The 26,190-nt window shown below is 38.5% G+C and overlaps 1 protein-coding gene across 1 annotated transcript; it reads left to right on the top strand.

Annotated features, from left to right (window-relative positions):
• The first annotated feature begins 8,744 nt into the window (after positions 1–8,744).
• Positions 8,745–20,030, top strand: LOC127451575 (riboflavin-binding protein-like). Its single transcript, XM_051716335.1, has 6 exons — positions 8,745–8,863; positions 11,427–11,605; positions 11,807–11,903; positions 12,032–12,160; positions 12,325–12,421; positions 18,713–20,030. The coding sequence occupies exons 2-6, from the start codon at positions 11,437–11,439 to the stop codon at positions 19,064–19,066; spliced, it is 846 nt and encodes a 281-aa protein (XP_051572295.1). The 5' UTR covers positions 8,745–8,863; positions 11,427–11,436; the 3' UTR covers positions 19,067–20,030.
• The last annotated feature ends 6,160 nt before the right edge of the window (positions 20,031–26,190 follow it).

Raw genomic sequence — 26,190 nt, 5'->3', positions numbered from 1 at the left:
GTTATACTACAGTAACTATACTTGAATGATGATGTTCGTATTAAAACCATAGTAACCACAACATTTACGATGATTTTACTACAGTATTCATATTTTATATTTTAACCATGATATTCGTTGTAAAACCTTATTACTGTAATAATACAACAAAACCAAAACTATGTTAATAAAAGTTAATCATTCTGTCAAAAAAAAAAAAAAAAACAAACAAAAAAAAACAAACAAACATATTTCTATTATAGTAACACCATGGTTAATTTGTGGTGCATATGTTCCATATTATTAAAAACCGTGTTTCTTACTATAGTGAATCCTTGGTAATTTCCATAATATATATGGGCAGTTCCAGCATTATGGATGTGATATTTGCAGTGGAAATGTGATATATAAAATACTCATTACCTGTATATTATGTATAATCATAGACCCCTGCAGATAGAGTCCAGACATCAGAAAAGTTTCAGTCTAGACAATTATTTTTCCAGTTTAGATCGAGAAACTAAAGTTTTTGGGAGGCCGCACATTTTGTAAAATCTCTGTGAATTGAAATGCACAATCCAATAATAATAATAACACTAGCCACAGAATGTATAAGGGTCGGCACTCCAAACAACATGTAATATTTATTTTTTATTCATTGTTGTTTTCACATAAATGTGGAAAAACTGGCATCTTCATTACGGACGTGACCGTTGTGAAAGCAGCACTTACGTCATGAGGGATAACCATTGAAAACACCGAAAACACTTTGCATACCCATCAAGGCTGCATTCAGCGCCAAATTGAAATAAGATAGAAATCACCATTTTGCCCATATATACGTACATATACAGTATATATATACATAAAATTTCTTTTTTTTTTTTTTTTTTTTTTTGGTGGAACCCAAGGTTTTAAAAATCTATAGTAAGCATGTTTTGTTTTGTTTCTGGCAGAATTATTATGATATTTATTACCGTATTGTTGGTGTTATAACTATGGATTTACTATGAATATTATGGTTAAAATATAGGTACTAGTAAACCCATGGTAAATTCTGTGGTTGGTTTTACTACAAATGCTTTTGTTGAACTGTAGATACTGTAGTAAAACCATGGTTAATATTCGTAAGGATTGGATAAAGTTATTGCGAGGGAACCCAAAATTAATTGTGAAGGAACGCAGAACAATTTCTGAAAATAAATTCCCTCCCTGTGCTTTTATAATGGGCACAAAATGACATGTCTTAAACTCCAAGTATGTACCTTTCTAGTTTACTTTAACACAAATGTCGCCAGGTAGAGGCAGAGTGTGTGTGTGTGTGTGTGTGTGTGTGTGTGTGAGAGAGAGAGAGAGAGAGAGATAGAGAGAGAGGATCTTAGTTTAGACACTGCCCTGACCTTGGCATGTGTGCTGTCCTTCTGGTCAGACAGTAAAGCTGCTTGACATTCAGAATGATCCAATGAGTTTAATTCAGCTGTAGGCTAAATGAATGAATGAGTTACTACAGGGTTAAACACAGTAAACACAGTACAGATTTACTGCTCAGACAAGGACACCCTCATGGATTATTTAATGTTACCTTTAGAATGGATTTTTAAGAGGTAATTTTGCTAATAGCAGTGCTAGGACATTATTATCTGGTTGCTAGGGTGTTTCGAGTTGTTAGTGGCAAGGGTGTACTGGGTGGTCTGAATGATATTCTGGTCTCTAGATATGGCTTTGTTCAGTAACAATGATGCTTGCCTTACAAACACTATTAAATATCAGTATCATATATTGACAGTGGTAATTCATGAGCTCACTGTAGGGAATGATTTGTTGTCTGTGTGTTGTGTTGTTGGCATTTTTCTCTGTGTTAAACAGATACAGTAACAGGTGCTGTTGAGTTTTAAAGGTAGCACAGTGTTCAGACTGTCCATTTAATCCCTTTGAAAAGTTTGTTTTCAATCAGCTGAACATATTCTTAAACCCAAATGGCTACTTGAACAATTTCCTGTCTGGTTTCCAACCACATCACAGCACTGGCAACCACCTAGAACCCATGAGCTTGGCATTGCTAGTGCCGTTCTATATCAGACCCTTTTTAAACCTCCTATGGTATTTGGTCAATTCTGACCGAAATACATTTTCCTAATTTAATAAAAAATAACTTCCCTGTGTCCGAGCAGTACAGGACTTGGTGACTTTTCCTCCATTTGCCATCTGAACATACAAAAAAATCTATTGATTCGATAAGTCTAAGTGGTCGTAAAAAAAGTGACACCTTTGGTATTCGCGGTCAGAATTGACCAACCATTGAAAATGAATGGGAAAGACCAAAAAACAGAACAATTTTTCATCTGTCAAATACAATCAATAAATCAGTCACAATGCAGTAAAAAACAGACATAAACTACAGAGTGAGACACTAAAACATCCTCAGTGCATAACACACACACACACACACACACACACACAAACACGCTTACAAACACAAAATATGTACTGGTGAGATTATAACACAGAGCCTTTTTTTTACATTTGTCACAAAAAAACAAAAACAACAAATCAGTCACAATTCTAAACACACACACTCGGAAATGAAGGGGTGAGACAATAACACACAATGCAGAACACACACACACACACACACACACACACACGCATTTGCAAAATGCATTTTTACTATAGAAAGTTTGAAATTGCAAAATGTTTACTCTGATTCTTCTGAATTATATTCCAGTTGAATTTTCAGAATTTTGCAGTTCATTTCTGTTTCTTGATGTTCATTTTGACATTATTATGCATTTACTTTGAGTTATTACATGTTTATGTTTGAAATAAATTATTGGTAGAAAAATGTTTATTCTGTGTCTTCTCTTTGTAACACCATGGTCAGGTTTGATTGCAAACTAAACAGACACTTCAAATCAATTTTAAAATGCTAAACTTTGACACATAATAGTTTGATAATGTCTAAATATATATCCAAATGCATATCTTGAGATAAAATATAAAATTAGGTTACAACAAGTCATCAGACTAAACAGTATGTGTCTACAGTCATCTACTGGCTGTTACTGGCATGACATGGTGTTCAAGTCATGTTATTTATATCTTGTTCACCAGATGGCAGCAATCTGCCACCAATTTATGTCACATTCTCATATTTTCTTCATTTTTCAACTTAAAGAAGTGTAGATTCTTAATTAAAAAAAATCTAAAATGTGCTTTTCGTATATACAAATTAATGGTAAAATTTAGAAATGTACATGTAAATAAGATCAAAATAGCATAAAATCCCAAAAGAAATGCAGAAATGTAATTTTCTTACTTCAGGGAAGAAAACATAGTATCATTATCATCATCATCATCATCATCATAAAAAATGTTTTTAAAAAATGGGCTAAACATCTAAACCTTCCGGTCAAAAATAGTGGCGAATACCAAAAGGAGGTGCCATTTTTCAATACCGTATGAGGGTTAATGACCTCACGTGAGTCATAAACATCTGTAATGGCAAATTAATGTCACTCTTTTGATGACATGGCTGTTTACTCGCACGTCTCTTTGCCAGTGTCTAATGAGCTTAAAGCAGCTTATAACATCCTCACGTCTACCAGGCCACGGACTTGAGTATCTATTTCTTACACGTCTCATCATGTTGACGCAATCTGGTGTGGCCCGTTAGGGATCTGACGTGTCATGGGCATCAGACGTGACCCCTTTAAAAGAGGGTTGCTCAAGCGTCCAAACCTTGATCACCTCAGTCACCAGTGCTCAGAGGTTTACACGTCTCTACTTGATGGACATGGAGCCCATAACCCAAACAGTCAGTGTCTCAGAAGCAGCTTTCCCCCGTAGAGTGATACGGGTCGCCCCGAGAGGAGCGTCCTCTCATTTTGTTGGGAGCACTATTGTGATTTTGTCGTCATATGCAGTGGCAACACTGGCCATGAACTGTGGCAAAAAGATCCAGGAGGAAAGACTCAAACCATCTGAAAACTGATGCCAAGTGCCTCAAGAAACTGATTTGGATGCTCGGATGTGCACACTGGAAGACAATGAAGAAACACAACAGCATTGTTCTTCGGCATTGCAAGCACAGTTGAGCTACTGTGCCATCCACGTGGCAACATTCAAAACGTCCTCACAGACAAAACCTGGATTGAACTTTGAAGTTTGTACTCAGGAAATGCATTTTTGCCAACTTTGAAACTTTGTTTTGGACTGTGGCTGAGCTGAACTCCCTGTCCTGCTGTTTTGAACTGTCCTTTAACTCCCTAATGATGCAAAAAAAGTGAGACATGGACAAGTATATCTTCACCAGTTATCAAATGAGTCATCAAGAGATCTGTTCTGATGATTTGTTTACTTTTTCAATCATTGCTTGAATTTAATGATGTTTTGGAATCCGTTTTTAATCCTTTTGTATTTGTATAATTCTAGTAGTGAAGCACTTTGACAGTTTTAATGATGTAAAATCAAGAATAATTTGTTCATTGTAATGTACATAAATTATTAAACCGCTCTAATACATGGTGTAAATGACTTGAGTCTTTTGAATACATTCACCAAAAGGAATCATTCAGATCCGTTCACTGATTCGTTCAGTCAGTTTCTGCAGGTTGCATTACATTACACCACTAGGTGGCGACAAATAATCGTCTTTTTTGTATTATGAGTAAGTCACTGAATCATTGATTCAGATGATTCTTTAAAAAAAGTAGTTCACAACAAAACAGCAGAATTTTTGCTCACACAAAAGATTCGTTTAAACCACCAATTCTTTTATGAACGAAGCACTACTAGTAGGCAAACACTCAAGTGAAGCAAAAAAATACTGTACAATATGGCGGAAGTATGACAAACTAAAATAAGGGTTCACGTTACGGATATTTTCATCCTAGTGAATCGAGTTTTTTGAATACATTCACCATAAAGAATAGTTCAGATCCGTTCAATGATTCGTTCGGTCAAAATTTATGCAGGTTGCATTATATTACGCCACTAGGTGGCGACAAATGAGCGTCTTTTTTGTGCTATGAGTTAGTCACTGAATAATTTTTCACGATGAAACAACGGAAGTGAACGAGTATGATTCGTTCACTTAAAAGATTCATTCAAACCACCAATTATTGATGATTTACGCTTGCTGTGTTCACATAACATGCAGAAGTGTGTCAGTTATATTCTTATTCTTTTTAATTCTTTCACATACGACTCTGATATATTTTCAGAGTAGGCTAAATGGTTATTGAACAACTATGATTCAATTCACCACTATGATTATAGGTAAAATGTTTTTATTTTTATTCATTCCAGTGACTTGAGTCTTTTTAATCCATTCACCAGAATCGCTCAAATCCGTTCACTGATTTGTTCAGTCAATTTCTGCAGACTGCATTAAATTACGCCACTAGGTGGCGACAAATGAGCATCAAATTGTTTTACGAATGAAACACTACTAGTAGGCAAACACTCAAGTGAAGCAAAAAATGATGGAAGTATGACGAACTAAAATACGGATTCACGTTTTCAATTCTCACATCTAAAACAACTATCGCACATGTATATTGACTGTTAAAGGATGATTTATGACTAGCTTTATCCAGTACTGAACTGAACCACAGATTGACATGATACGCTCTCAAAAACAAACCCAACACACTGTAAGGCGAAGGTTTATATCAAAGTCTTTCTAGCAGGTCAGTCCACTGTCGGTCATCTTTGGAACGCTCTCGGGAGGTTATTTGCAGTCATGCCAGTGCAGCTCCTACTATTTGGATGGAGGAAATGGAGGAAGACCAAAATCTCAAAAACGGTTGGTCAAGATGATGATCTAAGAACATTTTTCAAATCAACAATAAAATCTGACAGTACTAGAATAATAAACTGTGATTCTTTATCTTGCTAAAATAGCGCTACAAAATGCTATTTTCTCAGCTTGTAGTATAGCTAATACGCATGTGCGTTATAGAGTTGATTGACAGGTGATGTCTGTATCTAAAAGGCTCTTTTAACTCTAAGGTGGGACATCCGTTGACCACTGGGTGTTCCAAATTCTCCCATTCATTTGAATAGAAGTGGCCAGTCTCTGCTAAATACTCTCTGTTTATATGTATCGGTATGTGCATTGCGCGCATAACTTTAGTTGTATTATTGAAATTATTGAGTACGTCAAAGAATGCGATTCTCATTAGAGTTTGGGTTGAGGTGGGGGTGTTGAGTGTCGCATGTCCTGAAAGTTTGAAAACTGGTGTCTTAACCAAAAGTTCTGTGGCACCACAGTGATGGTGTCAATCAATAGCCATAGGTCTTGAAACTTTTTAAGGATCCTCAATTATGACAATCGTCTTGTGAGGGATCCCCTCCTTAAAATATATCTAAAGTTTGCTATATATTTTTGTGTATAAAGACCAGAGAAATTTTTAAGATATTATAAAGACAACTTGACTAATAAGTTATGTATTGTTATTGTACTTTAAATCAAAGGACATAATGGAGATATTTCTGAAAGGATGCTCAAATGTATCGGCCAATTATTAAACCATCGTTTATAACCAATTGATATAAACCACCAATATCAACCAACAGTTTTTCATACTGGTGTTTTCATGCTTATACGTCAATATGAGAAAAAAAAAAGTGGTTTATTTATAATTAATTATGTAAATGTATTGTTGTATTAAGTTTATAATTTTTTTTTCTGTTTGTAGCATAAAGAAATACCTATCAAAATCGATAGTTTTTTGTTGCTGTTGTTGGTACAACAGGTATCTTATTGGCCAAATATTTTCATATCAGTGCATCCCTAATTGTCTGGATTATACAGTACTTTGTAGTACATTGAAATTGTATATTTTTTCTACCCAATAAATGAGTACTGTTAACTGTATAAACCAAAAGAGAAACATTTCGGTTAAACTGATATTACAAAAATTTCAAATTTGACAGATATAGTTTTTAATTTTTTTACATTTATGAAATTTTTTTTCTTTCACTGAAATTTTCCACGGACCTCGTAGCACCCGCTCGCTGCCCCCTTGGGGTCCCAGATTGAAACCCCCTGATATACAGAATGCCACTTTAGTACAAGTCAAAAAACATGGCTATAATGTGGTACTACCGAGGTATTACCGTGGAACCCTGTTCAAGAAAACAAGGCAATTTTTGGTAGTTTTTGTTAGCGATATAGACAATTCACATGGTGAAACATACAGTATGTGAGGAGTTTTTAATAAAATATGATGGTCTGTGGATCTCTAACAGAACACTAAGCCAAAAATAAAACAAACAAACACGTCCAGTCAGTCGGTGGATAAAAAAGAAACTGGCCTTGAATCCTGGAACGAATGAACTGTAATTAGTGCTGGTTCTTTTGTCATATTGAGCTCTCAGTAAATAAACAACAGCTCACCAGCTCAGCCATGAATGCCTTTGACACAAAGGATTATTATTCCAGCTCAAATGACCAAAGGCTAATACTTTCTGTCTGCTGTCCCCAACCCCAAAATAAATCACTCCAACATGAGTGAAGGACATATAACGGTCTCCTCTAAAATGGTCTCTATAATCATGAATCAATTTGACAAGCTATAACTACATGAAACAGCCGATGGCATGGCTAAAATCATACATCAGTAGTATAAAATGACCATGCAAACAAAGGCATAGCCAGGAAATTACTTTTGGGTGGGCCTCAATAAAAATGGATGGGCCAAGTTTTCGCCCAGCTTTTATTTTTTACCAAATTTTCCTTAACAAGAGAAGAGACACATTCAAACAGTTCTACACACTTTCAGTTTTATAAATATATATTTGTAGTCAAAGAATATCTCTGACATCTCTGATATTCTGGGTGGGCCTGAGTCTAATTTGGGTGGGCCCCAGCCCACCCTTGGCTATGCCACTGCAAGCAAATACTGTAGCATTCACTTTCTATGTGTGTCTTTCAAACAGAACACTGTGCAGCTCTGTAACTAGGGCACAGTGTTTTCATTTGAGGCCAAAAACCTCTTAAAGCAGCACATGGAGGTGGGATTATTCCAGACGGAAGATTAGAGACTGAATAACCACCAAAACAAGCCTTCAGATCAACAGCACACCGCCCGCTGAGAGTGAATATCATCTCTTATGTGACGATGATGATTTAAGTTTGGGTCTGTTTAGTACAGACTGCTTTGTTTTGGTATTATCGAGCTCAACAAATCATAGCGAGAGACCAATATGTCAGACAGACCGAGTAACTGGCTCATATTTGGCCATTTTGAGATTATCAGCATCGGTCAGTGGCTGATTAACCAAAGTGTAGGGTGCTCTAGGGTCATCTGGAGACATTGTGGGACTTTTAGCTTCATTACACGATGTGCCAGATTACATTCATTTACCCTACATCTAATGTGCTCTTGTTAAATTGTATTATACAGTATAAATCAGCATTATATCGCTCTTCGACCATTGGCAATTTAAACCCACTATTGTGTACAATCAGCTGAAACTGATTATAAATTAAGCAAACACCAGACAACAGGCTTTCAGGTGCATGTGACTCATCAGCACCTGTTATATGATGCTTTTATAAACAAGGTCACGTGAAATAAGTGACGTTATTATAGCTCATTATGAAAGTGTTTTTTCGTAATGGTTCTTGCTCAATTTATGTTATTATTGTTTTGTTTTATTACATCTCTGTGATAGCTGCACATTACCAGTGTAAACTGATGACAAATGCACATTGTAAACAACACTGTGTGTGTCTGTGGGAAAGAGAGAAGGAGGGGGGCGTTGTCATCGAGATGTGTCCTTGGTCTGAGCTCGGGGAGGAATGAGCATGCAGTTCAGACTGGAGAGAATCAGAGTGCAGACGTTCACAGCAGACTCTGGACTTCACGAATATCAGGTATGATGGACTGCGTACATTAACCGTCATTTTGTATTTAAGAAGATTTGGCATAAGGTGCTTATTGTGTGTGTAGAAGAAATCTGCTGAATATGCTGAAGGTGTATTAAAATGAGCAGGTGGACCCAAATTAAACCCATACGCAAACTCATTTACAACGTTTTCTTTTTTTCTTTTTTTTGGTGATTTTTTTATTCATTGATTGATTCATTTGTTCATTGAATTTTTATTATTTTAATTTTATGCATTTTATGTACATCCAACTATGGGAATTTCAGCTCTTTGGCTGTGATAATGACTTGTCAAAAGATCTTAAAGATATGTTAAGTGGGATAATCCATGGCTAGGTGTGCGTTAAACTATTTTAATGCACGACGTGGTGGAAAAGAACCACCTGATGTTGATTATCCCACTTATACCATGGTCACTTGCCAGCATTGATTAGCCACTTGCCAGCATTGTGCGATAATATCTTTTTTTGGAGACCAAACTCTTAAAAACCGTGAATTTAATACTCAATCCAGAAATAATAATAGCCACATAATGTAGAAGGATTGGCACTCCTGAGAACTATTCAATTCCTATTCGTTATCATTTTCACATTAATGAGGAAAAAGAAGAGTTGCTGACGTGACAGTTGTAAAAGTTGCACTTACTGTTCATGATTAGGAAAAAAATCATCCAAAATGCTTTAAACCTGCAGACTTTTTTTTTCCTCCCCAATTTGGAATGCCCAATTCCCAGTGCGCTCTAGGTCATCGTGGTGGCGTGGTTACTCACCTCAATCTGGGTGGCGAAGGATGAATCTCAGTTACCTCCGCGTCTGAGACCGTCAATCTGCGCATCTTATCACGTGGCTTGTTGAGCGCGTTACTGCAGAGACTTAGTATGTGTGGAGGCTTCACGCTATTCTCCGTGGCATCCACGCACAACTCACCACGCGCCCAACCGAGAGTGAGAACCACATTATAGCGACCACGAGGAGGTTACCCCATGTGACTCTACCCTCCCTAGCAACCGGGCCAATTTGGTTGCTTAGGAGACCTGGCTGGAGTCACTCAGCATTCCCTGGATTCAAACTCGCGACTCCAGGGGTGATAGTCAGCGTCAATTCTTGCTGAGCTACCCAGGCTCCATAAAACTGCAGACTTTGACCTCTGAGACATCCATATGGTATCCAATAAGGCTGCACAATTGATTGAATTAATAATAAAATCGCAATGTGCCGTTTGATGGGTCCCGGTTACCTTCTCTCCACCTCCATGCAAAACAGCTGAATGTCAAACCATACTTTCCTAACAAACGCTTTGGGTGAGTAATACAGGGGTAATGAACACTGTAGTCTTGTCCGTGTTTCCTGTAGCTTCACAACTGATTTAAAGACGACTCTTTAAGTTGACAATGTTGTCTTGTGATGTGATCTGACACTATATTTGCCTCCGGAGCTCGATTGAACAGAGGCATAAAACTCTTGCAATGTCTCCTTACGGAGGTCAGCAGAGAAGGTGCATTAATATAGAATGTGTCATTGAATGCTACCAAGTGTGAAGAGGAGAGGACCCAAATGCAAAAGAACGAAAATGGGATTTTATTGAAAATAACACAAAACAGAACACAAAACTCTCACGATTGAGAGAAACCCAAAAACCAATATAATAACAAAACTGAAATAAGATGAAAACAGAAACAAAAACTCTCACAATGATGATCATATATATTTTATGCACCAAAAACTATATTGACATTTAAAAAAGGGAAATTTTAAAACTTTTTTCGCTGAGTCTCAGGAACTTCTGGTAAGATGACAACATAATAGCTTGTCATGTAAAATAATGAGATCTTTATAATGACAGAGCAAACTGCAGATATGAAAATACACAGAAATATTAGTTTACGCTTTAAATATATCTTATAAAATGTATATGTCAGAATTTTCAAAGCTCTGTGAAGTTTTTTGTGGTGTTCATGAATGTAATGAAATGGTGATTGAGAGACACACAGTTCCTCAAAAGCCTGTTGAATCATATTTAATACATGGATATAAAAGGAGGTTTTTCAATAAAATAATATACAAAATTTTAACCAAGCACAAGTTGCTTATATTCAGCAAATACTCATTTTAAAATGCCAGTGACAATATAATCGTTACTGTCACTTTTTCTTTATTAAAATGAACTGTAATTTATCCCAACATAAGAGTCACCTTTCGTGCAAGTCCGCCGCCATTTTAAATAGATCGATATAAACATTGAAACCACTTTTTCCCACAAATAACCACTAGATGCCTTAAACATGTGAAACTTACATACCATAGGCTGATTGGCTCGTCAGCTTGAACAGAGAGTGAAACAGGAGCTGTAGTGTATCATATTTGATACAAACTGTTTTATAGGGTTAACCATAATTATGAACAGATGTCTTGTGCATTCACATATGAAATGCAAATATAAGAGGTTTCTTGACTATTTGAATGTACATTAATCATCTGTCAACTGTTATATAATTTAATAATGTTTGTTAATGTTACCAATAAAAATGAATAAAAACTGTTAATTTCTTGCAGCTGAAAAAAAATGTGGGTGAAAATGTGCATGTCAACAGTACTGTTTGGCCTAGCCCACTTCATGAGTCTATTGGCTGCAGCTGTGATGAGTCATGAGGGGGCGTGTCTGCAGGACGGGAGACACAAGGCCACGCCCAGTCCAGAGCCCTATCTGAAGGAGTGTTCCCTCTACAGCGAGAGTGTGTGCACACTTTAGAATATATTTTATATAATGAAAACTTGTTCTAGACAATGGCAAACAGAAAACCTAAAAAAGGATCTAGATAAAATTTACAGTGTTACAGAGTTTGTTTGTTTTTTCTTGATGTGTAGTATGGGACGGTATGAGTTTGTATTTTGCCCCAGTGAGTGAATACTGATCTGTCTGTCTCTATCTCCAGATTCATGTTGTTCAGAGTTTGATATCCAGGATCTTTCTGGTTCTTTGTCCGGTGTGGAGAACTCTTTTTGGGATGAATGTGGTCTTCTGAGCCCTCTGTGAGTCACGACAGATTCAGTGGTTTTGTTTGATGAAAAAAAAAACCCCAGCACATTTTGTATTGCTTAAGTAAAATAAAATAACAGTGCAGATAATACTAAGAAAGAAAGTCTCTCTCTTTCTGTAGCTGTGAGTCTTTCCTGAGGCGAGTTGTTTGTTTTTATCGCTGTTCACCCGATGCTGCTCGTTGGCCACACCCACATCATGACTCCTCCCTGAAGGCGGTGCCTCTGTGCCACAGCTTCTGTAGAGATTGGTGAGACCACACCCAGTTATCTTGCATCAGCCTAGAAATAGTGCATCATTTTTTTATTTAGCTGTTAGATATGAATGCATGTACAATGGTCTTGATTTTGAAAGTATTGGTTTCTGTTTGTTTGTAATGTATATGACCATGATTTATCAGAGTCACTGTTGCAGGTACGAGGCCTGTAAAACAGACATGACATGTGCTCGAGACTGGACCACTGATCCACATGGACAGAACTGCACTGGTAGCTGTGTACCATATCAACAGGTACATTTGTACATTTTCTGATAAGTGGTTCTTTCCCATGAAAATCTCACTGCTAGCATGTTGCTAGGTGGTTTCAATCAGCTGAACAAATTCTTAATCTCGAATGGCTACTTGGACAATTTACAGTCTAGTTTCCGACTGCATCATAGCACAGAAATGGTGCTCATAAAGATCCTAAAAGATATTTGGCTAAACACTGATTCAGGCAAAATATCATTGCTGGTATTATCAGATCTCAGTGCTGCTTTTGACACTGTTGACCACAACATTCTCCTAGACAGGTTGGAAAACTGAGTAGGGCTCTCTGGGATGGTCCTCAGCTGGTTCAGGTCATATTTAGATGGGAGGGGTTACTATGTGAACATAGGCAACTATGAATCTGAGTGGACATCCATGATGTGCGGAGTCCCACAAGGCTCAATTCTTGCACTGCTCCTGTTCAACCTGTATATGCTCCAACTAGGCCAAATTATGAAAAAGAAACAAATTGCATTCCAAAGATATGCAGACAATACCCAGATCTATCTAGCCCAATCGCCAAATGACTACAGCCCCATAGACTCACTGTGCCAGTGCATTGATGAAATTAACAGTTGGATGTGCCAAAACTTCCTTCAGTTAAACAATGACAAGACAGAGGTCATTGTATTTGGCAACAAAGGTGAAATTCCAAAGGTGAATACATACCTTGACTCCAAGGGTCTAAAGACAAAATAATCAAGTAAGAGATCTTGGTGTCATTTTGGAGTCAGACCTTAGTTTCAGTAGTCACATCAAAGCAATAACTAAATCAGCCTACTATCATCTAAAAAATATAGCCAGAATTAGATGTTTTGTATCCAGTCAAGACTTAGAGAAACTTGTTAATGCATTCATCACCTCTAGGGTGGACTACTGCAATGGACTCCTAACTGACCTTCCCAAAAAGACCATTAGACACCTGCAGCTCATTTAGAATGCTGCTGCCAGGATTCTCACCCGAACCAAAAGATCAGAGCGTAATACTCCAATTATTACAAAACCTGACTCGAGTTTTTATTCTTCAATATCCATATTGAAGACCCAGCTGTTGCCCCCTACAGCTTATGGTGGAAGAATGTGGACAATTTTATCGGTGTAAACTTGATCAACCAACAAAAATAAGATAGGTAGATTTTATTATTTTGTTAGGGACTGTCTGGTGGAGAGATTGAGTGAGGCGCTGCTGTTAGTACCTGAATAAAAGAGGCCTAAGACACCCTGCACTCTGTACTGAAAGTGGGCGGGAGTGGTTCTGACAGTCCATGTGTCATGATTCACTGTTGTTTTGCCTTGTGTTTTGCCCCTGTCATCTGTTTCCCCTGGACTACACTTCCCATAATGCCCTGCCCTCATCACTGCCAGCTGTTCCCTATTGTTCTCACGTGTTTCATTCACTCATTAACCCCTGTGTATATAATGCCCTGATTTCTACCCAGTCATGGTCAGTTGTTCTGTAACGTTTGAAGGAAGTCACGAGAGAGGGATCTAGATGCAGCTAACTTTAATGATAAATAAACCGAATACCAAAAACACTGGAACAGTGCACGACTAGGAACTAGGTAACAAAACAAACGTTACAAACTAGATAGCAACCAGAACACGAACTGGAGAAAGACACAAAACAACTGACAAAGACTGAGCAAACATCAGGGCATTATATACACACAAGGATACATGAGGTAATGGAAAACAGGTGAGAACAATTGGGAACAGCTGGCAGTGATGAGGGCAGTGAATTATGGGAAATGTAGTCCGGTGAAAACAGAAGACAGAGGCTAAACACAAGGCAAAACAACAGTGAATCATGACACCATGCTAATGTTCTAGTCCTCACTTGGAGTCTTTATATCTGGGACCTATAAAATGAAAATGCGAAGACAGAAAATAATAATAAAAGTGATATAATAATTATTATTATTATATTTAAAAAATAAGTGAAATGACCAGTAATATTGCATATTTTGTCCCACTGAAATGCTCATTCTAAAGTACGGCACTGGTTTAGAGTTGGATGCAGATGTACATTTTCTGGTATTAACAACAGTGAGGTTATCTATAACATCTATAAAAAGTCAAAAGTAAACACCTAATTTATGTGGCATAATAATTCTGACAGTGTGACTGAGTTGAAACTTTCATCAGGTTCTTATTGATTAAAATCTCTTGGAATATCTGAAGGCAAACAAAACCAGTTATATTTAGTTGCACTCCAAAAAAAAAATTTTTTATTTTTTATTTATTTATTTTTTAGGATTTATGCATTTCTTTTTCATCTTATTTTTTTTCCCATGTATTTTTCATTTTCCCTTATGAAAATTTACCATAGTAAAAAAATACAAAAAATTAAAAAAAATACAAGACCATAGTATACAAGACCACAGTAGGCATATGGAATATGGATGTAACTTGATTTCTATAAAACAAACTATATATAAAAGCATTTTTGTCATTTAAACCATAGGCCTAAACACATTTAAAAATAATAAATACAAAATATAAATATTTAGAAGTTGTAACAAAAATGTATTATATTCCCTCACTTCCCTAATGTAGCCTATGACAAATTTAATGGAGCTGAAGTAGTGATATGATAATATTTATTATCAGTCTATTTCTGCCTAAAGTACAGTTAGTGTACAATAAATTCAAGGGTGGTGATGTAGAGTTCTCTGCTGAATTCAAATGGTTTCTGCTTCTCGCACCTTGCTTCTCACTGGTTCTTGCAGTGCTGCGAGATTAAGAGCTTGAACCGATCTGCGAGTAAAAACGCCCCTGCTCTGCTCTGTCCATTGAGCCGTATCCATCTACAGAGCCATACAGGTGCATTAGCCAAGGTTGGGACTCCACCTGTCTATTTGACGCTGCAAAACCAGATACTTCAGAATCAGATGAACCGCGGGACAATTGCATACCAACCCATATAATGGAGAACTTGTAGGCTAATATTCAGAGTCTAGATAAACATTTTTATGCAAAGACGAACTTGACAATCGATTTGATATATGACTGATAAACACCCCCCATTTGTAACCTAATGCCCCCCTCTCTTCTAATTTGTTCTTAGCGCCCCCTCGCATCCTTTGAACATCCCGTGGGGTGGCGGTACTGTCCCCGTTGAGGAGACCTGTTCTAGGTGGTAGTTAGGGGAGTCTGAGTGGATGCTTGGGGGTTCTGAGTGGTTGTTACAGTGATCTGGGTGGTTGCTAGGGGATCCTGAGTGGTTGCTAGGGTGTTCTGGGTGGTTGTTCGGGTGTTCTGTGTGGTTGCTAGGGGGTTTTGGGATGTTGCTAGGGGGTCTGAGTGGATGCATGGGGTTCTGAGTGGTCTTTAGGGTGCTCTAGGTTGTTTTACGGTGTTCTGGGTGGTTGCTAAGGGGGCCCTGCGTGGTTGCTAGGGGATTCTCTAGATGCTTGTTATGATGTACTGGGTCATTGCTAAGGGGTTATGAGTGGTTGTCATGGTGTTCTGGGTGTTTGTTAGGGTGTTCTGAGTGGTTGCTAGGGGGTTCTGTGTGGGTTATAGGGGGTTCTGGGTTATTGCTATGGGGTCTGAGTGGTTGCCAGGTTGGTCTGGGTGGTTGTTAGGGTGCTCTAGATGGTTGTTACAGTATTATGCGTGGTTGATAGGGGGTTATGAGTGGTTGTCAGGGTGTTCTGTGTGGTTGCTAGGGTGTTCTGAGTGGTTGCCAGGTTGGTCTGGGTGGTTGCTAGGATGTTCTGGGTGGTTGCTAGGGTGTTCTGAGTGGTTGTTAGGTTGTTCTGGGTGGTTCTGGGCACTACTGAGTTGAATCAGGTGTGTTTGATTGAGGAGACATCCAAAATGTGTAGTGTTGTGGGGCCTCCAGGACAGTTTTGAGATCCACTGCTCTAGGTCATTGTGAGGGTGCTCTAGGTGATTGTTATGATATTCCGGGTGGATAAAATCAAGTCCACCCTCAAGTCTCTATGATATTGTGGTCTCTAGATATGACCTTCAGTGTTAGTCTATGGGATGTTTTCACCTGTTTTATTGTCTGTCAGCTGAAAATCTTAAGTCTGATCTCTTACTAAAGTAACAGCACATCTCTCCCCAATAAGACACATGATTTGAGGTGTCATTTATGTCTGGAGCACAAACGCTGCAGGAAGACTTACACACTGAATGTTTAATGCTTCAAATCAGTGTGAGCAATAGTCACAGTGATGTTTGACTAAGCAAACACCACTAAAGAAAAAGTGGAACAGAGAGGAGAAGAATGTGTGAAGAGCACTCCAGGATATGGATGCAGCTGCAGCTGTCTATGAAACACACACACAATCACACACACTGAACTTGTCAGTGCATGTCATCATTTGTCACAGCTGACATGATGTACATGTGAAAAAGAAAGAATGTGTGAATCAGTGAAAATCAGTTCTAAAAATTCTGCTTTCTCTCGTTATGCTGCTGTCTGTATAACAGCAAATGAACGCTCAAATAACACTAATGTCATATCACGACTCTTAACAATTCTCTCTCTTTCCCTGACATGCATTTTAAAGTCAACAAAGAGGCATTTAAGCATTCACAAGTTATTTAACTGACAATATTAGCAGAAGAATCTGAGATGTTTTATCTTCAAATAATGGTCTTATTATTTAATTACTGTAGCATTAGTGTAAGAAAAAACAAGACACAATCTTGCTGAGCAAGTTAGTAACCCCTTAAACTCTGGTGCATTTTTGAAAAAAATAAATAAAGTGTCGTAAACATGTAATTCTGATTTTGTTCACTCTACCTCACTTTGAAAAGTCTTATTTCATTCCACTAGACGGCAGAAAGCACTAAAATATTTTTTTCTCTAAATATTCTGTATCACATTCATCACAATATACAGATCTGAAATGTAGGTGGCGCTCTAATGCATTTTAGCCCTCAAAGATGTGCTCGTCCATTTTCAGTTCATGCACCACCCTCATTATTTCATTGAATATCTCGGCCTCTGAGTGGTCTAGAAGCTCAACCTAAAAGGGGTTGCACACTGACAGACGCCAAGACGCCACTTGGCGTCTGTCGGCTGCTCAAATTTCTGCCGCGCCACGGAGCGCAACTCATACACAGACTTTCCATTAAATTCAACCCAAATCATTGTCAAAGGACATATATTATTTACTTTAGCGCTCTTCATTCTTGAACAAGGGAAAAACCTTGGTAACTTTTGTGTGTGCTGTCTGCAACCTAAACCACATCAACGTGCGCCGTGTTTGAAACCTGTGCTGTGTCCTTAAGGTGTGCTGTGACCACCTTAAGTGTCATCCTTTGCGATGATAATCAATAGTCGAAAACATATTTATCTGATGATTTGTTTTGCGTGCTTTTCCTTCTGGATGGCATATTTTGTTCTGGACATCTAAGATAAAACATTAGATTATTCAGCCAAGCAAGCTCACAGACAAGTAAACAATGGTTAATTTTTTAGAAAACATTAACTTTCTAAACTGTTTATTTGTGTTGTTGGCAGTAGTAGCACCAGCGTGTGCAGTGCAAAATGGAACGGGACATCTGTTTACAGTTGGCAAACCGTGAAGTGCTGCAACGGACGCTTCCATGGTAGACAGTATCACTGATTATAATATATATTATATATTGCTTTTGACGCGACGCGACTCTCGTGTCCGGTGTAGACAGGGTGTGAATGTTAACAGTTGTGCTTGAGAGGAACAGTGTAATATATTCAGATGCAATGTGTTGGATGTGCGTTATGTGTAACCCCTAAAATGTAGTTTTATAATGTTGTGGAGCTGGTTCATTCTCTTCATCCTGAGTTTCAAAAATGGCTCTATTTGAGGGGCTGCGCGATATTAGCCAGAAGTGTTACGGAGGCGCTTATGCCAAAACTGAGCATTTCAGACAGAGGGCCAGAGACAGGGTGCAAAATTATTATCAGTGGACCTCAAGGATGATAATAAAACTGTTTTAAAAAAGAGCATTTCATGACCCCTTTAAATTAAGTAACAAATGCAGAAGTGATGGCTATTGCTTTCAAATAATACTTCATATGCCTGACTATGTATACGGAGACGTTAACGTTTTAAGCGTAAACATTTTCCGCGATATAGTGCACCCCTTTGGACCCGCCGGTGGGTCCATCAGAGTTCAACTTTTGACATGTGTTATTATTCAGGTAGCTAGCTATAAACAAGTTTAACTGCACAGAGATTTGAAATGTACTTTGTCGTCCCTTGGAGGACTGAGGTGTGTAATTCAATGGGTAAAGTATATTTCTGGCTTAACTCAATGTTTGTCCGGCAGATGTATCAGCATGGGCGAGATCTCTGTGAGAGTCTTTGGAGCGACGCTTTTATGATCGTCGAAGATGATCCTGGAGAGGAAGACGGAGTTGAAGGTCATAGCTGTGGCTGTCTGACCCTTAGCCCCTCAGATCGGGAGGTAATCGCAGCCCTGAGGGTTCAGGAGAATGACCCAGAAGAACTGGACACCACTAAGAGTGCCGTGCGGCAGTACCGAGCTCCCTGCCCCCCAACGCAGCCTCAAACTCACAGCATCACAGTGCCACCACAGGCCCGGAGGAGCAATGACAACACAGTGCTGAGGAAACGCTCCGTACTGGCAAGTGATACGGAGGGCAGCGGAAGCGGTTTCTAGAACCCGTCTGTTCTAGATTGGTTTTCTTGATCTGCTGAATGTTTTTAATGTTGTGGAATACAGCATAAAAACTTCTATAAAATAAAAAATTAGGTCAGGCTTTGACAGTTCTCTGAATAACTCAACCCCACACTAACCCATTCAACTTTATCTTTGAGCATATCATTTACATATATCAAACTGTTGATTTTAAAGAAAACTAGTGTTCTAAGATTTTCACAGTTATTCTACAGTCTGTATGACATAGTCAGCTAGGAAATCCTATTTATGCTACAGTGTTCTGGGTGGTTGTTAGGGTATTCTGGGTAGTTACTAGGTGGGTGCTACTGTTAAAATACTGTCAAAGAGTCCTTCAGACAGACAGTCATTCTGTCATATGGCTCGGGTCCCCCCTTCAAAGTAAGGCTAGGGGAATTTTTCACAATTTTATCATCCGCTAGATTAAAATGATAAGTTTAATTATTTCGTAAATTAATAGCATACTTCTCCACATGATTTGAGCTATCATTTATGTCCGTAGCACAAACAATGCAGGAAGAGTTAAACAATGAAATGTTTGGGGTTTGTTTAAATTAATTACAGTAGTGATGCTGGATCAACTTGTAGATGTAACACACACTCTCTTGATATTACAAACACGCTGATCTGCAAATCATATCTGTGTGTTGTGTTCATATTTTATGTAGGTGTCTTTAAAGGGTGTTTTAGTGAAAATACAGCTATGGTTCTGCTTTCATGTAATATTTCTTGAGCTCTGCTGTCTGCAGAATATGAGTACAACGCTGGAGGACAGTAAAGCTGAGAAATACTGTGAGAGAATACTGGAATATTTTTTTTTTTTTTTTTTTTTTGACTAGCAGTGTCTCAACTGGCAGATTATCTATTTGCATGTATACGTGAGGAAATTACTGTTTAAAGTTCTGTGGCTGCTATGAGTAAAAAAATGTTTTCTAATCTGATCTCTGTCTTTATTTTAGATCAATAAAATTTAAATTATCTTTTGAAAGCCCCTCTCCTCCCATCTGAGAAAGTCAAGCTTTATCATTTTAAGTGACCATATGTCCTGGTTTCACAAGGTGTGTCATGACAATTCTCTAAATTGTTTTACTATGTACGGGTTTCATTTTTACCTTTAGGGTGGATAATAGGTTCTCAGTCTCACTCTTCCAGTTATGTGTGGCTTTAAAAAGGAAATAATCGCTTGATCGAAAAAGTTCACGGACCTTCTTCAGTGTTCCTGATATCAACATTCTCTAAAGTGACACAGATGACAAGCAAGCTCATTTAAAACAAGTACTACACTAAAATAACTGAGAATTCTGCTCTAAATGTCATGCTATCTTAGATTAAATGCAAGTATAATTGGCAGAAATGGTGAGGTGATTTTATTCACACTTTCCTTTAATTCTTGTCCTTTTTTGTGCTATATTACAGTAAACTGACGTAATGATTGATGTATGCTGTCACAAAATCAGAGGCACTACCCTCTAAATCTGAACAGATGTGGTCAAAAGAGATTGCACATTACGATCAGGAGTAAATGGTGATGTGTCTGTACATGGCGATAACTTCTGTCCTCTTGTGATCGGATCACCCAAAATGCATAATACCAGGCAACAATAAACAGGGCGCACACACACACACACACAAGGCGGGAAAGTGACAGAGATTAAAGTCAGAATTTATGCACTATGTTAAAAGTTGTTTTCTTGGGGGCCTGGGTAGCTAAGTGGTAAAATACACATGCTACCACCCCTGGAGTTCACTAGTTCACTAGTCTGAATCCAGGGCGTGCTGAGTGACTCCAGCCAGGTCTCCTAAGCAACCAAATTGGCCCGGTTGCTAGGGAGGGTAGAGTCACATGGGGTAACCTCCTCATGGTCACCATAATATGGTTAGTTCTCGGTGGGGCGCGTGGTGAGTTGAACGCGGATGCCGCGGTGGATAGCGTGAAGCCTCCACACACGCTATGTCTCCATGGCAACACACTCAACAATCCACGTGATAAGATGCGCAGGTTGATGGTCTCAGACACAGAGGCAACTGGGATTCATCCCCCACCACCCGGATTGAGGCAAATCACTACGTGACCATGAGGACTTAAAAAGCACATTGGGAACTGGGCAATCCAAATTGGGTGAAAAAGTGGAAAAATAAAAAATTGTTTTCTTGTTTCTTTTTTATCTGTCAAAATGACGGACAGCATTTGTAATTATCCGTCAATAGTCGCATTCACACATACAGCCTTTTCCACAAAATTACCTACAATTTCCAGTTTAGAGTTCGTGTGAACGTGACACTTTTGAACATACTGGTACAATTTGAACTCGCAATTTTCCTTAATGCGATGTTGTATCATTACATATAAATTTTCTTATTGATGGTATGTGTGAACAGCACATTTGGTACATTTACCAGTAAATGCAACCTAACGATTTTCCTGTAATATACCTGGTTGCATGTGAAAACAAGGCTAATGTTTAAAAAAAACTGTAAATGATGGAGAATTTTCAGTTAAAGGGATAATTCACCCAAAAATTTAAATTCTCCTATAATTTACTCATCCCATTCCAGATGTGTATAAATTTCTTTCCTCTGCAGAACACAAACAAATATTTTTAGAAGAATATCTCAGCTCTGTTGGTCCATGCAAGTAAATTGTGGCCAGAACATTAATGCTCCAAAAAGCACATAAAGTCTTTAACTAGCATAATCAGAGGCACAAGCCGGCAAGCACAGAGATTGGTTGCTCATGTCATGCATCTGGAGCAGTTGGGACTCATGGTCAGTTGGAAAAAGTGTGTGTTGGTGCCCAATCATCAAGTTTCCTTCCTAGGACTAAAACTCGACTCAGTAGCTATGTCGGCTCAATTGGCCGATGAGTGCATTCAGTCTATTCACTTACACTTGAAGAAATTCAAGCTAGAGGAGACCCTGCTATTGCGTCAATACTAGCGAATACTGAGTTTTATTGGCTGCTGCAGCTGCCGTCACCCCGCTGGGCTTGCTACGGATGACACTGCTTCAATGCTGGCTCAGCCCGAAGGTCCCTCATCATGCCTGGCAACATGGTCACCATCAACTCCTAGTCATACATCGCTGCTTAGTCACGCTAGCTATTTGGAGGAGGTCCGATTTTATCAGAAATGTGTAACACTCACCAATATGGGCAGACACAAAGGGATCACCTTGAACAATTCCGGCACAGGCTGGGGAGCCCTGTAAGAGGGGCGTGGACAGGTGAACATGCAGGGTGGTACATAAACAGAACTGCTAGCAGTCCTCTTCGCTCTGAAATCCTTTCGATCAGATGTGCAGGGGTCTCACGTACTGACCTGCTTTGGACAACACAGCATTCGTGGTGTACATAAAGCCTTTTTACAGTGGAGAGAGAGCTTGTGCCCTCATGGTTGCCAGGCATCCCCTTGCATCCCCCCTCAACTCGAGCCCTGGTCACAGCCAATGCTGAATTTGGTGAGGGAGTTAAGTCTGCTTTCAATCTGTGCAATGCACGTCTCCTGCCACCTGAACAGTGAAGCAGACTTACTCTTGTGTCAGGGTCCCAGGATGGGGGAATGAAGACTCCACCCTCAAACAGTTCAGAGGATTTGGGAGGCATTCGAGGTAGCCCAGGTGGACTTGTTTGCCTCCACGGAGAAAACACATTGTTGCCTCTGATACTCCATGACAACGCAAGCTCCACTAGGCTAGGATGCCTTAGCTCACAAATGACAAAAAGTCCCAGAGATGGTTGAGCTGCTAGTTGCTCCCCCACAGGAAATTCCTTTGAGGACGGATCTGCTCTCGTAAGCTTAGGAATAAGGCTCATCTGACAAAAAAGCGTTGCCACAACTGGTGTTAATCACCATACTACAGGCCAGGGCCCCCTCAGCGAGGCAGTTGTATGCCTTAAAGTGATGACTCTTTCCTAATTGGTGCTCTTTCTGGAGAACCCAAAGCATTGCCCTGTGCAGATTATACTCTCTGTTATACAAGCGTGTTTGGATGCTGGACTCACTCCATCCACACTCAAAGTATATGTTGCTGCTATAGCGGCTACTCATGAGATTATTGATGCATTTCGGTAGGCAAACACCCTCCGGTCAGTAGATTCTTGTGAGGTGCAAGACGTCTGAGACCTTCTAGCCCCACAACTGTCCCGGTCTGGGACTTGGCACTGGTAATAAATGCACTTATGGTCCCCCGTTAGAGCCACTAGAGGTGGTAAGCTTACACATTCTCTCACCGAAGACTGTGCTGCTAATGGCTTTGGCATCAGTCAAACATAGTGGGGACTTTCAGGCCTTTTTGGTCAAAAACTCCTGTGTAGAGTTTGGACCAGGTCTGTCAAAAGTCATTTGTACACAGGAGTTAATTTTTTTCCCCTCAAAAATAGTTGTTTTTGCTCTATTTTGAGTGTACAGAGTAAAATGTGTCAGTAGATTCGGAGCAAAATTAAAGAGTAACTGACTCCTCCCCAAAATATTATCCTCCCGAAGTTTAGTTTATCCGCCATTACTGTTCGTCACGGCCATCGAGATCGCTGCCGTTTGTGGGTTTAGAAGAGAAGGTGCGCTTCTGCTGGATGTTAAAGTAAGTAAAGTTTCAAAGTCTTATTCATTTTCATAATATTCGCCTCTGTTTTGAGCTCAGATAAATTTGCCATGTTTTTTTAATATTACAGAGATAGCTTTCTCATGTTAACTTGATGCAAAGTTTAACGTGAACGTCAGTGCTCGACACAGGGCTTAAGTTTTGCTAGCTAATGAGGGAAAATCACTAATGTTAGCTTCACTGTGGAGGCAAACACATAGCCTAACCTTAATTTAAGCTGGCCTCAAGAACGAAGTTGAGCAAAGTTATCTTGAAAGCAAAAAGCTAACATATAGATTACATGAACGTTAATTGACACCAGTGAAACTAGCTAGCTGCCTATGAAATATTTGTCCACTAAACTAAACGAGCGGCTCAAGTTGTGCACCACATGTACTTGACTCTGTAAAGAGTTAAGTTAACGTTAGCCTTAATTGGATTGCTGGAGGCAATTTTGATGTGGATGAGCATGCCTTAACAGAACTTTTAGACAGTTATTACAAATTAAAAACATATTAGTGAACAAAGATAATTCATGTTGTGTAGTGCACTAATGCCTGTTCGGTAACACTTTAGAATACTGTTCCGTCATTAATGAATAACTACACAGGAACAAATGAGTAATGCACTATTAACACTCTATTAACTACTATTAACTAACAAGAAATTATGATTAACGAATCAGAAAGTAATAGTGCTCAGTTGAATGAGGTAGTTCACTATTGGCTAATCAATAACTATTTTTTCATACCTCCCAGAGGACTACTAAGAACTACTGTATACAGGTTCATATTTAATGTGAATAATGTATAATATAAGGTAATGGTAACCCACTAGTAATGACTCAAGTATTACCAAATCCTTCAGACGGAATTACTAATTATTTTGATCAGTATTCTAAAGTGAAAAGCATGATAACTCCCTAATATTGACTGAAGTCATTGTAAACTTTTGAGTCTTTCGTAAGGTTTTGGATTGTAATGATTCAAGTGTTACCCTACTACATCCTTCAGAAGGAACTACTTATTATTTGGATCAGTATTATAAAGTGAAAAGCATGATAACTCCCTAGTAATGACTGAAGTTTTTGAGATTTTTGTAAAATTTTGAATAGTAATTCCTTCAGATGGATTTGGTAATACTTGAGTCATTACTAGTGGGTTACCACTGTAAGGCTGGCACCAGAATGTCTACACCTAAAAGGCTCTGTGAGAACCAACGTCATACAACTCTCTCACAAAAGCTGAAATCTACACCTGAATATCACCACGTGTGATAAATTGCAAATCGCCTTTGCATTGTTTTACAAAGCTGAAATCTTCACCTGAATATCACCACAGTGTGATAAATTGCAAATCACCTTGCTGCCCCTGCTTCTCTCTCCCCCTTCTCCCCTTCAACAGTTCTGGACCAACACAAAGACACAAGATTTATATGTAAAATTATAACAAATACCATGAAAACAAAGAATGCAACTGTATGTGTTTGATATCATTTAAGAGGTCTCTGTGCAACTGGTATAGTGGTCTCTTTCCCATGTTGATAAAACTAATGGTAACAAAGTTATAAGGTCTTTGCCAAATACTGCATAATACTGGAGGTCTATCCCCCTCCTTGACCTACAATTGAAATAATCTCCTGTATGTTAACAAGGTTAAACCCCAGGAAGTCAAGAACCCATTCACCCCCAAATTCTCATTGTTCAAAGGATAATACCATTTGGTACACAATGTTTATTCTGTCTGGATATTTAAGGAAAGTTGGCAGGAAGCTCGGGGAATCTGTAAGCCAGATCTCCCATGCTTATCGCTGCGTGTCACTTTCTATTGCCAGGTATGCTACTTTGACTTGTCTTTTATTTTTAGAAGTGTTTGTTTATTCTGATCATGTGTGAAATTGGCTTTGATTGATTTTGTAACTTATGTTTTATATCCTACCTGGCAAATAAATTGTTATTATTTTATTTATTCTGAATTTCTCTGAAATCATTTGTGACTGGTAGATTGTGTTAAGATACTGTTTGTTACTGCAAGTATGAGACCAGGATAAGACCATTACTGAAGCTTAATGATAGGAGAATCCATGTAAGACTTCAGTCACTGCATATCATCTGTCATAGCAAGTTGTGTGTACGTGTCTAAGCGATGGTATCATCTGATTATGAGAGAAGCCAAATCGGATGATATTTAGATTACCCTACAACCTCTGACTATGAACTGAACTGGCTCGCTTGTGACGTGAGATCCTCGTAATGGAAATAACGGCCGGCGAGAGACTCTAAGCAACATTCAAGTATTGATCAAAAGGACAAATGAAAATTAAGATGATTCAGAGTAATCAATAACTTAAAAAGATCAAATTAAAAGAATGATCAGAAATTAATTACAGCTTAAATATAAATTAGAGGTCAACTTAAAATTGGAGTCAGATTAATATAAAATTGGAGTCAGATAAAATTAATAACAGAATCAATTTGTAAAGGGTGAATTAACAATAATTGCTTTACTTCAGCGCTCAGAAAAGACAGAACA

This window comes from Myxocyprinus asiaticus, chromosome 14 (assembly GCF_019703515.2).
Source record: "Myxocyprinus asiaticus isolate MX2 ecotype Aquarium Trade chromosome 14, UBuf_Myxa_2, whole genome shotgun sequence".
NCBI classification, from domain to species: Eukaryota; Metazoa; Chordata; class Actinopteri; order Cypriniformes; family Catostomidae; genus Myxocyprinus; species Myxocyprinus asiaticus.
Note: the sequence above shows the minus strand (reverse complement) of the source record. Positions and strands in the feature narration are given on the sequence as shown.

Excerpts from the sequence above, each read along its gene's own strand:
- LOC127451575 (XM_051716335.1), top strand. The coding sequence starts at position 11,437 with ATGTGGGTGAAAATGTGCATGTCAACAGTACTGTTTGGCCTAGCCCAC. Across the intron at positions 11,904-12,031 it reads TGTGGTCTTCTGAGCCCTCT|CTGTGAGTCTTTCCTGAGGC; the intron begins GTGAGTCACGAC and ends CTCTTTCTGTAG. Across the intron at positions 12,161-12,324 it reads CACAGCTTCTGTAGAGATTG|GTACGAGGCCTGTAAAACAG; the intron begins GTGAGACCACAC and ends TCACTGTTGCAG.